Here is a 16,885-nt window from a genome sequence, read left to right as displayed (position 1 = left end):
CTCTGTCTCTGTCTCTGTCTCTGTCTCTGTCTCTGTCTCTGTCTCTGTCTCTGTCTCTGTCTCTGTCTCTGTCTCTGTCTCTGTCTCTGTCTCTGTCTCTGTCTCTGTCTCTGTCTCTGTCTCTGTCTCTGTTCCTTTGCTTGTGTCCATCTCACTGCCCCACCGTCAGTTCAAAGCCTTCTCATACTCTCCAAAGCCAGTCGCCGACTGGACATCCTCCGTCGTGCAAAGTTCTTCCTCGGCCCACCTGAGCTCCTGACCACTTACAAAGCTTTCGTCCGCAGTCTGATGGAGTACTGCTCTCCCCTCTGGGCTGGTGTTCTCGCCTCACACCTTTCTCGGCTTCACGCTGTGGAAACCAAGGCATTTAGGATCATTGGTATCTCCCGTGATGAGGGTGAGTCTTTGTGCCTCTCACTGTCTCACTGTAGGCAGGTCGGTGGTCTTTCTATCTTCAACTGTCTCCTCTCCAGTCTCGCCCCCCCTACTCTATCTGAGATATGTCCTCCCCCCCTCATATTTCTGCAGGGCGCTCAAGGTCTGCCAGCAACCCCCTTCTGATAAAAGTACCAAAAATCCAGAATCACTGCTCACCTTCACTCTTTCATTCCTCTTTTTTTTTTCCCCACCTTTGGAACAAACTCCCACACTTTCTTCAATCCCACTCTCCTCTCCGGGTCTTAAAACAGCAGTTCACCACCATCTCTAATCTTCCGCCATCAAAAACCATGATCTTTTCTACCCTCGTTAATCCATTCCAAGCCCACCTCCTTCAAATTCCCTGCTTTCTTTCCCGAAAGTTCCCTGTCGTGCAAGGTCCTGAAAGTCGATGTGGTGTCCATCTTGTTTACCCTTTGTAACCCGCCCCATCCCTCTCCCTTCCACAGATCTCCTCATGTCTCTGTTGCACACTGTTTTGTCTCCCCTCTCCCACCCATCTTGTCTCCTGCCCCCCTTGTTGTGCATTATGTGTGTTAGCTCTCATACGAACATTGACAATGTATACAACAAAATAAATAGGTAAATGAAATCCCCTTTCGATTCAATGAGCTTTAATCTTGCAGAGAGAGAAAAAAAATTATCGACAATTTCTTTGCAACCTTATGGGATGCCTTTGAGAGAAATCACCTCCGAGTGCAAGTGGAGAGCAGCGATATCGAGTCTCGCATCCATTTGGGTGAGACTTGCAGCAAGAGCATGGCCATCACGAAGTCGTGCACGAATTATCTGCTCCTCACCAAGGCCAGCCCAATTAGTGGCAGCCAATATGAGATGTGCATTGGTAATAGCAAGGCCAGAAGGAGAGAGCAAGAATCCAGAGCCTGAGGATACAGGGATCTCTGAGTAGTCTCCACTTTGAGAACTGGGGGTTGGTGAGCCGTAGAAATGAAAAAGCAACAGTGAGGAAAGAAATCACTTTAAATGCTGGAATATTATGTGGGAATATTTATACATATAGATATATTAATATATATAATGTGGGAAAAATTCAGCTGCAGGAAGGAACGAAGCACAGTTAACAATCATTTTTAGAAATTTAAACCTGAAATGGAATGAAATGGGATATAGTGGGTGTGCGTGTGTGTGTGTGTGTGTGTGTGTGTGTGTGTGTGTGTGTATACATATAGATATATTAATATATTGTTGCGGGCCGGGGTCCGGTGGCGAGAACAACCACCAGGTGGGGGAAGTTATGTCGTCTCACACCAGACTCCCGGAATTGTAGGCCGTCACTCACGGATAATTCTGTGATACGGTGGGTCGCTTAACCGACCGTGGACGCCAATACCTCAACCGCATAGCATATGGTCTTCCTGCCAGGTGTAATAAGTGTACCTAATTAACCACGCGGTTTCGACTACCGGGGAACCACGCCCTCAGTACGCCTTGCCCGAACCGGATCACTCTACCAACTACGGATCGAATGCAGCCGAGCGGAACTGCCAAGGACATACCGGATGGAATGAACAGATAATCGGGGATAAAGACCCGGCTAAACTTCGATCTGAACCATGCTGGACCAATGAAGGAAAAGACAAAAACGAACTGGGAACATTTCTACAATCATTTATTTACACTAAGGCGAGGAAATTCATGTGGCACAGGAACGAGTTGATTGGTGTGTTATGCAGGGGAAAGAAGAGAGACATGCAGCGCGACAATTTTTACAGCAACTTATAAATGTGGACACAGTAAGATTAATACAAGCAACAATTACAATAATCATAAATCTTATACAATTTACTTAAAGGACAGGCTCCACACACTCAAACAAAATATACTCTATTAAAAGAAAAGGGGACGTTTCGCAGTACGGAAGGGGGGGGGGGGGAGTTGAGGTCACAGTTCTCGGTACCTGAGAGTTTCAGGGGGAGGGATGCTCCATGGTGCGGCACCTGACAAAGGTTGAGTTGAAAAGCCACAACCGTACGTGTGGAGTTTGTGTCCGTGAAGGAGCTTGAGTGGAGAGCGCGGGCCGCCGAGGCGAGATGTGAGTCGACACTTTGCAAGAACGCCAACGAACACACCGAACTCTCCGACCACCAAAGAACCAATGACCTTCCTTCTTTCTTTCTCAAGACCGTTCCACCAACTCAACCACCCCCACAAAACGAACCCGCAAATCCAACTCCAAACTCCATGAACTCCAAGCATTCAACTCTGAGGTTGGTGTCGTAATTTATAGATCCCAAAGGTCGAGGAGGGGCCTTGGCGAAGCCGACGTCATTGTCCATCCTGATTGGACAGGGCCTTCATGGGGTCTGCCATTTCTGGGCGGGGTTTCGGCCAGACCGGGAAAGCCGGCCCACTCCACGCGTGTCTGGATACGTCAAGAAGGAATTGGAACGTTTGGGGAAGCTGAGGAACTGGAATCGCGAACGCGAAGATTTTGCCTCGAGAATCGAGCCTCCGGAGAAAGCAGATGGACAATGGTGCGCTGTGGCCAGCGAACCGAGGGCTGCAAGCGCTATGGTACTGTGAATCGTAATGGAGGGGATATAATGATTTATTAATCTAACTAAAAAAAACATCGCAACGCACCCCAGTGTGTGCCCACTACACACAAGGTCGGATTCTATCTACACATACACTTATGGCATAACTAACTTCAGGACAACTGTATATTTGTATGCATACGGTTCCTAGAACCGTAACACTACCCCCCTCCCTTTTGCTAGACTCGACCTGATTTGTTTAACATTTGTGTGGCATGCAGGTGTAGGTTTCCCCTCATACATTTTTCCTACGGATCCCTGAGTGTGACATTTTGAATACATGTCCCAAAAATAAATAACCTAGTGCATTGCGTAACTAAACTAACAGACTCATTCGGACAACTTAACTATATTGCCGGCACTAAACAAACAACAGGTGGGTCAGGACTTTACACGTTTCTAATACTTACACTAACCATGGCCCAGGACCTGAGACTTGAGGAGAAAACAAAATAAAGGCAACATTCGTGGTTGATGCCACAGCAGACAATTGATGGTCAGACGTCCTCGGGACCCTCAGTTTAACGGTGAATTTTTTGAATTTTTTTTATTTTAACATTTCATTCCTGGCTGCTGGAGGCAACTCACCCTAACACGGCAGGCCACACGCCGTTTCACAGGCCATTTGAACTGGTCTTTATACAACAAGGAGATAGCCCGGCTGCCCAATGCAGTCCCCAGCAATGCGGCTGCCTGCGGGGCAGTCCTTACAAACACTTTCACAAAGATGGTCCTGGTACACATGGTAAGGTTGGTGACATGGCAATGCAAATAAAGGCATGGGCAGGTATGGAATCAAGGCAAAGGCATCAAAAGGCATGACAAATGCAGACCAGGTAAGGTGCAACAGGTCGGCACATGAAGCTGGCCTGCCTCGGTGTGGTCTCGTGAGGTTGTGTGGTGGCGTTGGCCGGTCCGAAGACGGGCTCGGACCTACCCTACGGTCTCCCCCAACCTAACGCCTTTGCCTGTCCTTGTCCATACCCACCCCATTAGCTTGCAACAAGAAAAACAATGAAATTTAGACTTTTTAAAAAAAATCTTTATAATTACATGTGTCCCGAACCCCTTTATTGTCCTTGTTCGGCTAAACTGTCAAAACTGTCTACTCCCAATCCCTAAGATCCCTTTTTAAGGGGATTGAGGAAGAGACAAGTGAATCTGTCTCGAGGCCCAATGCAGCCTTAGAATAACTTCCACAGATTTCAGCATTTTCAAGGTGAGTCCAGCGGCCTACAAACAGCAAAGGGGTGGATGGTGTGAAGGGGTACACGTTTCCTATCTATCCTAGCATTTATTAAATGTTCATCTATCCCCGGGGCTTTCAAACACGCCTGTCTCTTTAAACTATCAGTTCCAGCAACCACGATTCCCGTCGCCTGTGTTGGTGTTCATTATTAATTTGGGCCTGGCCTGCAAATTTTCTCTCGTGCTCTTGCACAATTTCATGGGTGGATAGCGTGGCTCAACTGGCTGGTGTACCCATCTGCTGAACTCGATCTTCGGCACCCCCGGGTCGCTGAGGCTGTCTTCGAGCCTACCTACTCCGTATGTACGTGGGGAATGCCCTTCCTGGCATTTTCCCCGTCAACGCCCACGTGGCATTTTGGTTCTCCGGGTCCTGTTTCCTTGGGCTACCCATGCCCATTACACCAACTTGGTCGCTTGGACCCATGGCCTACTCTAGCCGACAACTTCGGTGCCCGGGGTGCCTTCTACTCAGTACGCATATTTCACCAGCCACGCTCCCAGCCGGTCAATAGTCTCCTGCACCCTACAAAAAGGTTCCGTGCCTTCGTTCAACATCAACAACCAAACGACATCCTTTAGGTTAATTTAACTAACCTGCTAACTAACGTTACACTAAACCCGGGTTCCCTTGGGTGGGATTCGCTCCTTCCCCCAATCATTCATTCGCGCAATGCATTCCACATTCACTCCATTCACACTCGGGCCCGCTGACCCACATTCATTCATTATGTTCCTTTCTATTTTTTTTTTCTTCACACCAATACTGACGCTAGTGAGTTCCCCTCACTAGCTCGTGCTCCCTGTCATCCCTTACTCAAATGCACGTTCCATTTAATTATATCGCGAAGCCACGTCCCTGCTACACGTTCCATGTCTGTCCATGTCCCCAATGCATTCTAAATCCTATCCTAAATTTCACCTAACTCGCGTTACCGGGCCCCATGGAGGACTGCTGATGCCCCCATGAGGCTGGTCTGTCTAACACTAAACCCTTCCCCTAACTAATGCTCCTTTGCCCCCACCGAGGATGTTTGCCACATCCTAGCCGGGCTCGTGTACTCGTGGCAAGGCTCGAGCCTTGCATCTCCAGGCCAGCAGTTTACAACACGCTCGTCCCCTTCGTTTGGCCGATACATACGAGTGTAACGTTGCCCCGTTAATTGCTCCACACGCTCGCTTTCAGGCCATCCACCATATGTGCCGCCGTGCGCTACTCACCTGGCCTTCGTGCTGCGCAATCCCTGCTGAAGTCACTCGCACACGGACCGCTCTGCGAGGCTTGCCACGCAGACAGGCCCGGCGGTGTCGTCCTGCGAATACCACTCGCGGCGCACAGCATGTCGTGCTCCATACAAGTGCTCACATGGGGACGTGTTCCTTCCAAATTAACTCGACCCAATTCGCCTCCATTTTAGCTATCGAGGGCACTGGTCTTGTACCAGACGCGGATCGTTTTAACGCCGGCTCCCAATAATGCAATCGTCCGCGGTTGGTCGGTTTGCCAAATACTGAACCGATCTCGCACGCAGCGTCCGAGCAGCCGGCGGGGTTTCCGAAATAACTCCGTCCGTTACGCGACCCACGACTCCCGTCTGGGTCGGTCCGTGTCCCAATTTCACACGTGCACTCACACATGCCACGTCATTTGCACTCCACTCATCACACTGGGGGCTTGTGTTAGCCCACGAGAACCCGGAGCTGCGAGAACCTCGCACCATGCAACCACTCTCCCTCGTACGGCCTGCCTCGAGGGAGCATACCGTCCCTTGTTCCTGCGGGAGGTTAATCAGACCCTCGCACTGGGTCTAAAAACATTCCACATGTTCAACCTCAATATCCCTTACCATTTCTATTTGTGTCTGCGCCTCTTTTATTTTGTGCAATTCGTTCACCTCTTAATTTCTGCGTCTCTTTTACCTCTTTTGATTCCTGCGTCTCTTTATTGATGCCGAATTCCTGGTTTATCGTCTCTACCTGTCCGAGTTCACAGGTTTCAATCGTCACCTCGACCTTGCCCGTCGTCATTGCGGTCTGAACAGCCTCCACACTCACCCTCAACTCGGTCATTTCCTCACGTACAGTACTGATCTCATTTGTGTCAGTATCTCCATCATCTGGCTCGTGTCAAATGGCTTTAGCGAAGCTGATCCGCCACGGTCGGGTGCGGCTCCGACAGGGATTGCCAGGTCCACCGAGGGGGAAATTTGTTGCAGGGGGTGCCCGAGCATTGTTGCTGTCGCAGTTACCTCTGGGTTTGGTTGCAGGGAAAGGTCTTCCTCACAGGTGTTGTCCTGAGCCACGGATTCCTCCAAGATTATTTCAGAACCCATTTGTACCAGTTCGTCTTGGTTCGCCATGGTCCGTTCCGAGAATTCAACACAATTTGGATCCTGCTCTTAATTTTGGAGGGAAATGGGGGGAGGGGGTTGCCAAGCACACCCCTGATCCGAATCCCGTAAAATTTCTCTATTGGGGGTGGAGGGGTTCGAGATCCCACAGCCCGACACCAAACTGTTGCGAGCCGGGGTCCGGTGGTGAGAACAACCACCAGGTGGGGGAAGTTACGTTATCTCCCACCAGACTCCCGGAATTGTTGGCCGTCGCTCATGGATAATTCCTGACGTGGCGGATCGTTTAACTGACTGTGGACGCCAATACCTCAATCGCGCAGCGTAGGGTCTTCCCTCCAGGTGTAATCAGTTTACCTAATTAATCACACGGTTTCGACTACCAGGGAACTACGCCCTTGGTACGCCTTGCCCGAACTGAATCACTCTACCAACTACGGTAGTGTACCAACTACGAACTCCAGATCGGATGCAGCCAAGCAGAACTGTCAAGGACATACCGGCTAGATTGAACAGATTATCGGGGATAAAGACCCGGCTAAACTTAGATCCGAACCATGCTGGACCAATGAAGGAAAAGACAAAAACGAACTGGGAACATTTCTACAATCATTTATTTACACCAAGGCGAGGAAATTCATGTGGCACAGGAACGAGTTGATTGGTGTGTTATGCAGGGGACAGAAGAGAGAGATGTAGTGCGACAATTTTACAGCAACTTATAAAAGCGGACACAGTGCAGACTTAAGTGAGATTAATACAAGCAACAATTACAAGAATCAAAAATCTTATACAATTTACTTAAAGGACAGACGCCACACACTCAGACAAAATAAACCCCATTAAAAGAAAAGGGGACGTTTCGCAGTTCAAAAGGTGGAGAGGGGGATGGGGGGGGGGAGTTGAGGTCACAGTTCTCGGTACCTGAGAGTTTCGGGGAAAGGGATGCTCCGTGGTGCGGCACGTGACAAATGTTGAGTTGGAAAGCCACAACCGTACGTGTGGAGTTCGTGTCCGTGATGGAGCTTGAGTGGAGAGCGCGGGCCACCGAGGCGAGATGTGAGTAGACACTTTGCAACAACGCCAACGAACCCACCAAACTCTCCGACCACCAAAGAACCAACGACCTGCCTTCTTTCTTTCTCAAGACACTTCCACCAACTCAACCACCCCCACAAAACGAACCCTCAAATCCAACTACGAACTCCAAGCACTCAACTCTGAGGATGGTGTCGTAATTTATAGATCCCAAAGGTTGAGGAGGGGCCTTGGCGAAGCCGACGTCATCGTCCATCCTGATTGGATAGGGCCTTCATGGGGTCCACCATTTCTGGGCGGGTTTCGGCCAGGCCGGGAAAGCCCTCCCAGTCCACGCGTGTCTGGACCCATCAAGAAGGAATTCGAACGTTTGGGGAAGCCGAGGAACTGGAACAGCGAACGCGAAGATTTTGCCTCGAGAAACGAGCCTCCGGAGACAGCAGATGGACAATGGTGCGCTGTGGCCAGCGAACTGAGGGCTGCAAGCGCTATGGTACCGTGAATCGTAATGGAGGGGATATAATGATTTTTTAATCTAACTAAAAAAACATCGCAACGCACCCCAGTGTCCTCCCACTACATGCAAGGTAGGGATCTATCTACACATAAACTTATGGCATAACTAACTTCAGGACAACTGTATGTTTGTATGCATACGGTTCCTAGAATCGTAACAATATATGTATAATATGGGAAAAAATTCAGCTGCAGGAAGGAGTGAAGCACAGTTCACAATCATTTTTAGAAATTTAAACCTTAAAGGGAATGAAAAGGGATATTGTGTGTGTGTGTGTGTGTATGTGTGTATGTGTGTATGTGTGTATGTGTGTATGTGTGTATGTGTGTATGTGTGTATGTGTGTATGTGTGTATGTGTGTATGTGTGTATGTGTGTATGTGTGTATGTGTGTATGTGTGTATGTGAGTATGTGTGTGTGTGTGTGTGTGTGTGTGTGTGTGTGTGTGTGTGTGTGTGTGTGTGTGTGTGTGTGTGTGTGTGTGTGTGTGTGTGTGTGTGTGTGTGTGTGTGTGTGTGTGTGTGTGTGTGTGTGTGTGTGCATATGTATCTATGTATATACAGGGTGTCCCAGATGTCTGGACCCATAGGAAGTCTGGCATTTCATTCTAAAAGTTAAAAAACACATTTCTCATGTCCGTTTGACATAATTTCAGGAGTGAAACAAATCTGACGGCGCACTATACCAATCAAGAGAAGGTGGAGTTGGTGTTATTACACGTTTCTGGAATAAGCTGAGGGAGACCTGTGTGTTATTTCTTGAAAAACACCCTGAGAAGCCAAAACCAACTGAAAGATTCCTCGACAAAGTGTTGTTACATTTTAAAGATGCTGGAAGTGTTGCTGATCGACTTCGTAGTGGTCATCCTCACGCTTCAGTGTAAATTGTTTTTGTGAGTCTTCAGTGTCGATTAAGTGTAAATTGTGTGTTTTTCCCTCTGGATCCAGACTTTTGGGACACCTTTTTTACATATATATATATATATATATATATATATATATATATATATATATATATATATTTATAAATGTATATATTGTTGTGGGCTGGGGGTTGGGTGAGAAGACCACCAGGGGGGGAAGCTATCTCGGGTTCCCACCAGACTCCCCGGAATTGCAGGCCGTCGCACACGGATAATTCCGTGACGTGGCGGATTGCTAACCGACCGTGAACGCCAATAACTCAACCATGTGACTTAGGGTCCTCCATCGAGTTAATCTGGTGACCTAAAATTAACCACGTGATCTAAATAATGAGGTGCTAAGAGGAAATTGTAAAAGGTGTGCATCAGTGGGGCCGCCCTGAAGGGGACAACTGTTCGACAACTGACTGAAAACTTTTCTTATGATTAATCATGCAAACAAATCGACTTTTCACAGATATCAAAGTGAAAAAGAAAAGAAAATAACGAAGCCACGTACCGCTGAAACACTTCGATTTGCACAACCGCTGGGGCAGTGCGTTCCACGACATCCGCCATGAAGTTAAATCTGCTTCTCATACTTACTCTGTGATCCTTTTCTCCCTTCTCATTCCAAAATGCTTCACCATCTTCATTCTCCTTTGGTGTGTCCTGTTTGCTGGTTTCATCTTTCCTATTCATATGTGCTGATCCTGTTTTTCTGCTGCCCTCTCTTCCTTCACTTGCTCCTTTCGTATCAAACTTTATTCCCTCCATCAAAGTTTTCCCCTCCCGTCTACTCTTTTCATTTTTTTCTCGTGATTTCCTCCTCATACCTTTCCGAGATGCTCTCACGCCTTTGGCGTTTCGACTACCTTTATTATTTCCCTCTTGCCATTTTTTGCTTCTCACCTGATGCACACCTTCCTCCACTTGCTTTTGCAGTTCCACTAAGGCTCTTCGACCTCCTTCGTTTCTCATCCTCACTCTTCCTTTCCTCCGCTCCCTCCTTTGCACACGCTTTCCTTTCTTCCTTTCTCTCAATTTCTCTGTTTTTGTTTCATTAAAGGAGATAAACTTTACATTTAAAGCTCGTGGGTGCATCTTTTCTCCATCACTTTCCTTCCATTCCTCTCTGGTTGTTTCTCTATCAGGTATCCTTCTCAAATTTCTCACCAGTCCTCTCCTGTTCAAATATCTTCCACCTTCCACTTCTCTTTGGTTTCTGTCTCCTTCTCTGACATTGCATTCTCTCTCTCTTTCATCTCTACTCATGTGTTTTTGTTGCATTTTGTTCATGTTCTGCACTTCTTTGCTTGCTTTCCCTCTCACCTCCTTATCTATTTCATGTCTTCTTTGCTTCTCACTCTCCTCTTTACCGTTTCTCCGCAAGTTCCTTGTCCATCCTTCCTCTCTGCCAATTCGAGTGTTATCTCTGCCATCATTCTGGTTGTGGATACGAGAGCGTGTAGAGGTGTGAGCACCTCCTCCTGCGGTGCAAAGGACCTGTTCCAGCCGCAGTTGTGCCTCAGTCTGTGCATCTGTGATTTCACAAAATAAAAATAAAAGATTACATTTGTGGCAATTCACAATTTCTTTTACATTCCCTCTCTCATGCTGCTAAGCTTTCAGGAAAGAAGAGAGGCCATGAATAAATATTGTGATTTCGAGTCCACGTCATGACCGCTAATGAGTCAGGTGCGGAGCTGAAAATGCCAAAATCAATCACTTCATCAATGGCCAAATTTGGTCGCCTACGCACGTCATCAGAGAATGCACTAGCTTGTGGCACAAGACCGAAACACCATCAGTAACTATAATGTTAACCCATTTTATATCTCCCAGGGATTATGAGATGTTCCGACACGGGCTTATGTGCAGGACACCTGGCAGAGTGACATGCACAAGGGTCTTAGGAATAAATAAATAAACCAATGTCACCCGCAGGGTGACCCGTATCTTGCCAAAAGGTGACCATGTGTGACTTCTTTATGGTCACACTGAGGTGAACAGAGCTGCTATCCACCAGGAGCGACTCCTTGAGGAATATCTGCCTCCGAGAGATTCCGATGAGAATCGTTCTACAGAGTAACCATGAAAAATATGCTTTTGCCTCATAACGTCAACAAATGAAGTCGTAATGTCTCAAGCTTGACATACCTAGAAAGCACTCATCGAGGTGTTCAATTTGAGGTACTACACGATATGGTTCCTAAAACTTGAAAATTTGACCTTGGGGTCAAATATGTTTGACCTCAGGCACTAACCATGAAGGTCAAGGCCAATCGCCACAAAAAATTAATCAGCTGAGCGCCAGACCATGAACTATATTCCCATGAAGTTTGAAGACGATCCGATCAAAATTACTCAAAAAATAAGGGTTTCATCGACTCCCCTGATTTGCGACAAAGCGACCTTGACCTTTGACCTTGACCTTCAAAATTTTATGCGCTGAAAGGGACCTCCTATAGGCCTCTGATATGCGAAGTTACAAAAATTTCCAATGATATATGTGCTCTGCAGAGTGATTTATACGTGATTACAGACAAAAATAAAAATAAAAAAAACATATGAAGGTCAAGGCCAATCGCCACCAAAACTTAATCAGCAGAGCGCCAGACCATGAACTATATTCCCATGAAGTTTGAAGACGATCCAATCAAAATTACTCAAAAAATAAGGGTTTCGTCGACTCCCCTGATTTGCGACAAAGTGACATTCACCTTTGACCTTTGACCTTGACCTTCAAAATTTTATGCGCTGAAAGGGACCTCTATAGGCCTCTGATATGCGAAGTTACAAAAATTTCCAATGATAACTGTGCTCTGCAGAATTTTTTATACGTGATTACAGACAAAAAAAATAAAATAAAAAAACATACAAGCTGACTAACATATCTTGCAAAAACTTCGTTTTGGCAAGATAATAAACGTTAATTAATCACAAGACAGAACAAACATGGAATCCCAACACAAAGACAGACAATAAATAAATAATGTCACAACAGAAAAAGGAAACAAGCCGGTAGGCAACGAGGAATTCGCTAGGATCAAAGCGCTGGATACGATGCTTTTCATTCTGAGCGATCCACCAACGAAGATTCATTGCCAAGGCGTATTGGTTCACATCCAATTGTTCCTCTGCCTGGCAAGATTTTTCCTATTGCGTATTTTGCCAACTGGCACTCCTCATAAAAATGACGGTAAATAGACACCCGATTTTTGAAGGACTACCGTTTGAAAAATAAAACCTCAATCAAAAATCGGCTCAAGTAAAATTTTCTAAATATCTCGAAGTGTTTAATTCTGAAGTCTCGTTTCTCTACATTCAAAACTGAAGGACAAGTATTGAAAATACTGTATGCAGTTTTTCAGCCGCTGCGCAGCAACGGGTGGTTGCTGGGCAGCGAAATTCAAACGCGCACATTCCCAGCACATATTGCACATGTTGGCAAAGTTTCATCGAAATCGGTTTGCTTTGGAGCCTCGCGTTGCAGACAGACACACACACACACACACACACACACACACACACACACACACACACACACACACACACACACACACACACACACACACACACACACACACACACACACACACACACACACACACACACACACACCGACAATAAGGGATATCTAGCATGTATAGCGAATCCAACAAAAAATGAGGACCTCCCACACACAATGCATACAAAAAGCAGCTGCCAGAAGTGGTGTCCACTTGTGCCACTCAAGGAGGACATGCTGCGAGTAGGATGGCCATTCCTCTACTTTTATAGAGGACAGTCCGGTTTTCTGCTCCTTTGTCCTCTATTGTTACAAAACCAGACACATTTATGTCCTCCATTTTCCTCTTGACCCACAATTTAACTTTTGATTGTTGGTTATCATTGGTTAATATATTTATCATTTAATTAATGCTGCATTGCCATTGGTCCTGTGAATGCGAACAAAGATCATGTTTGTCGCGTTTCGCAATGTCGTCTTTGTGTTACGGTTACGGTTGTCGCTTGACGTTGTTAAACGTTGGTCTTGCAGGAAATGCTCAAGCGAAAGACGTCCTTCAGCTCAGAATGGTCGAAAGAACCGAATTCATGTGCAAAGACATGTACATTTACTTCCTGGGGATCAAACAACTTGTGAATGATGCCAAGAAAGGACAGAAATATAAACACTAGTGCAGTGTTTCTCAAGGTGGGGCGTAACAATATTTTGGTGGGGCATGAGGATTCAAAGCTCTTTTCAAGATCAAAGGAACCATGATGTGGCTGTCTGAGGAGAGCGAAAAGAAATACCCAAACTCAACTACTTTGGCAAGGGAAGTATTGATAAATTTTCCATATCTTATCTAGTCCAATGTGGATTTAGTGTTGTTACGGATTTGCTGCAAGCTCAGAGAAATCTACTGGAAATCACGAAACGTGGTGATTTGATTAAAGGCTGAAAATGACAAAATTGGTTCCTCGAATCAAACAAATCTGCAGCCAGTGTCAAGGGCAAGGCTCCCATTGAAGTGAGTAGCAAATTAATAAAATTTGCAATAAAGTTTTAATAAAGCCTTTTGAATACATATGTAGAATATACTGTAGCGTCTCCAATCATGGTGGGGCGTACGATTTCTTTGAAAATCAAAGTGGGGCGTGGGACAAAAAAGGTTGAGAAGCACTGCACAAGTACATCTGAGAATTGAGAACACATTTAACTTTTTGGTAGTCTTTACAACTGTGGTTATTAGGAAATATCACTAAATTAAGTGTTTAAAATAAATAAACTATGCAATAAATGCATGCATCTGTCCTCAATTCTTGAGGTCCCTCGACGGTCACCCGAGCTGTGAGGGCAGTAGTTCTCAACTTCCCCAAGAGCACCATACACGCACGGTCTCCCCAATCCTTCTTCCCTCCTCTTATCAACCTCAGAAACCCTCCCTTACCCTCACGCAAGAGGAATGCGGTGATTCCAAACCCTCCCACCAATCACTGGCTGATTTCTAGTCTGGCAACAGTGCCTTGACCGAATCAGGCTGCACCGACGGTGAACCAAATCAATGGCACCAATGCCGAGCAATGGACCCAAAGGCACGTTTGCCTTGCCTGCTCATCGGTGACGGCTGTACTTGAGGTCAGAGATTTTTTCTTCTAACCTCGAGGTGAGGGAGGGGTGTGGAAAAGCTTGCTGCGGTGTGGACGATGACGCTTCTCTTTCGTCCGGCCCCTGCCCAGTTCGAAGTGGACGAACAAAGCGAGAAGATGCCTGTAACCCTCCATAGATACTCCTGGTTCCAACACAGTAAAGATCATTGAAGATCCTACATTGTCTTTCTTGAAGAGTAGATGAAATATCACCAAACCCAAATTTCTGCCAAAATCAACTTCATTGAATATCAGGTTTGGCCAGCCTGTTCGTGAAAGATTTGGGCCAAAAATTACTGGGGTGCTTGTTTTGCAAAACAGTTCTTGGAGGTTTGCACGAAAATACCGATGATCTCACATTTCATGTCAAAAAAGGTGAACAGGTATAAGTGTACCGTTAAGGTGACGTTTGTCATTTTTTAATCGAGCATCTTTGGAATGTGTTCATATTATGATTCCTCCACTACAATAGCTTTAATTACAACGATGCTTACCCGATCCAGTAAATAAAATGATAGGAAAGGTCAATGCACGTCATTTTTCCTTCTTATGATATCAAAGCCAGGTGTCATCGATGCCACAGGTATTCCAGCTAACAAGAAATTACAACATTGTTATGGAATTCCCCCCACCTGAGATAACAAAAATGGGCTGAATCTTTCCAATGGATTCCAGAACGACCGAGAAGTTTCGTTCTCACCATGAAACGTGAGCGTAAATTATTCTCCATGAAATTGAACCTACACCTAAGTACGGTTTTCATAGCAAAAGCAATCTTTCAAAAACATACAGTTAGGAATGATGGAAAGAGTACCGTGAAAGTGGGTGAGTGAGGTCTTACCAGTGGAGTGAGTAGACCTCTGTCTCGCACCAGCGGAGCAAAGCCAAACAGATGGCAGACGGAGTAGAAGCCACAGCAGTGTAACACTGGGAACCAATCGATGTGATAGGTAGTGTGAAGACATTAGAGGTAGCCTACTTCATTTCACCCCGCACTACCTGCGAGAACTCGAATGTGAAAGAAGAACTACCCCTCCTCTCTCACTCGTGTTTTTCCAACTCTCCTGCTTGCTGGAATGGAAAGGGGGATCGGACATCGTTTGTTATCCTTGGCAATTTTGCCATGGGCCACCCAAACCTTCTGCCAATCAATCACTCCTCATAAACCAAAATCACTCATAAAGCCAATCAATGACTCCTCATAAACCAAATCAATCACTCATAAAACCAATCAATGACTCCTCATAAAGCCAATCAATCACTCGTCATAAACCAAATCAATGACCCCTCATAAACTAAATCAATGACTCCTCATAAACCAAATCACTCATAAAACCAATCAATGACTCCTCATAAAGCTAATCAATCACTCCTCATAAACCAAATTAATCACTCATAAAACCAATCAATGACTCCTCATAAACCAAATCAATCACTCCTCATAAACCAAATCACTCATAAAACCAATCAATCACTCATAAAGCCAATCAATGACTCCTCATAAACCAAATCACTCATAAAACCAATCAATGACTCCTCGTAAAGCCAATAAATGACTCCTCATAAACCAAATCAATCACTCCTCATAAAGCCTATCAATCACTCATAAAGCCTATCAATGACTCCTCATAAACCAAATCACTCATAAAACCAATCAATGACTCCTCATGAACCAAATCAATCACTCATAAAACCAATCAATGACTCCTCATAAACCAAATCAATCACACCTCATAAACAAAATCAATCTCTCCTCATAAAGCCAATCAATGACCCCTCACAAAACAAATCACTCATAAAACCAATCAATGACTCCTCATAAACCAAATCAATCACTCCTCATAAAGCCTATAAATCACTCATAAAGCCTATCAATGACTTCATAAACCAAATCAATCACTCATAAAGCCAATCAATGACTCCTCATAAACCAAATCAATCACTCCTCATAAAGCCTATATATCACTCATAAAGCCTATCAATGACTTCATAAACCAAATCAATGACTCCTCATAAACCAAATCAATGACTCCTCATAAACCAAATCAATCACTCATAGAGCCTATCAATCACTCATAAAGCCTATCAATGACTTCATAAACCAAATCTATCACTCATAAAGCCAATCAATGACTCCTCATAAACCAAATCAATCACTCCTCATAAACCAAATCAATCACTCCTCATAAACCAAATCAATCACTCATAAACCAAATCAATCACTCATAAACCAAATCAATCACTCCTCATAAACCAAATCAATGACTCCTCATAAACCAAATCAATCACTCATAAAGCCGATCAATGACTCCCCATCAACCAAATCAATCACTCCTCATAAACCAAATCAATCACTCCTCATAAAGCCTATCAATGACTCCTCATAAACCAAATCAATCACTCATAAAGCCTATTACGTCATTAAAAAAAATCACATTCCTCATGAGGAGTGCTTGCTATGTGCCAAGTTTCAATTTTTTTCCTTGGTGTGGTTTCAGAGATGCAGAGGTACAGCAGTTGCAGAGAAAAACACGAAAGTTCTGTGCGGACAGACAGACAGACAGACAAACAAATGGCCCCAATGCAATACCCTCTCCTCTGGTGAAGGGAAGTATCATGCTATACAGTACTACAACGGTTTTGGCCTGATCTCTCAATGGTGAAGAATCACTTTAAAAAATTTTTTAATAATTCTCGT

At 45.2% G+C, this 16,885-nt stretch overlaps 1 protein-coding gene across 1 annotated transcript in view; it reads right to left on the bottom strand.

The window, feature by feature from the left end:
- The window catches only part of LOC147013129 (uncharacterized), a 51,346-nt gene extending 36,087 nt beyond the window's left edge, over positions 1-15,259 (bottom strand). Inside the window, exons 1-3 of the mRNA XM_085854739.1 lie at positions 15,029-15,259; positions 9,572-10,592; positions 1,129-1,363 (exon numbers count right to left, since the gene is read on the bottom strand). Of these exons, the coding sequence (XP_085710865.1) occupies positions 1,129-1,363; positions 9,572-10,592; positions 15,029-15,152 (1,380 nt within the window). The 5' untranslated portion in view covers positions 15,153-15,259. The remainder of the gene's footprint in view (positions 1-1,128; positions 1,364-9,571; positions 10,593-15,028) is intronic.
- Positions 15,260-16,885: the final 1,626 nt, after the last annotated feature.

Source organism: Eptatretus burgeri, chromosome 14 (genome assembly GCF_056783735.1).
Source record: "Eptatretus burgeri isolate ZD-2024b chromosome 14, Ebu_testis_v1, whole genome shotgun sequence".
Classification (NCBI taxonomy): Eukaryota; Metazoa; Chordata; class Myxini; order Myxiniformes; family Myxinidae; genus Eptatretus; species Eptatretus burgeri.
The sequence above is the reverse complement of the archived record's forward strand: the minus strand, read 5'-3'. Positions and strand labels throughout refer to the sequence as shown.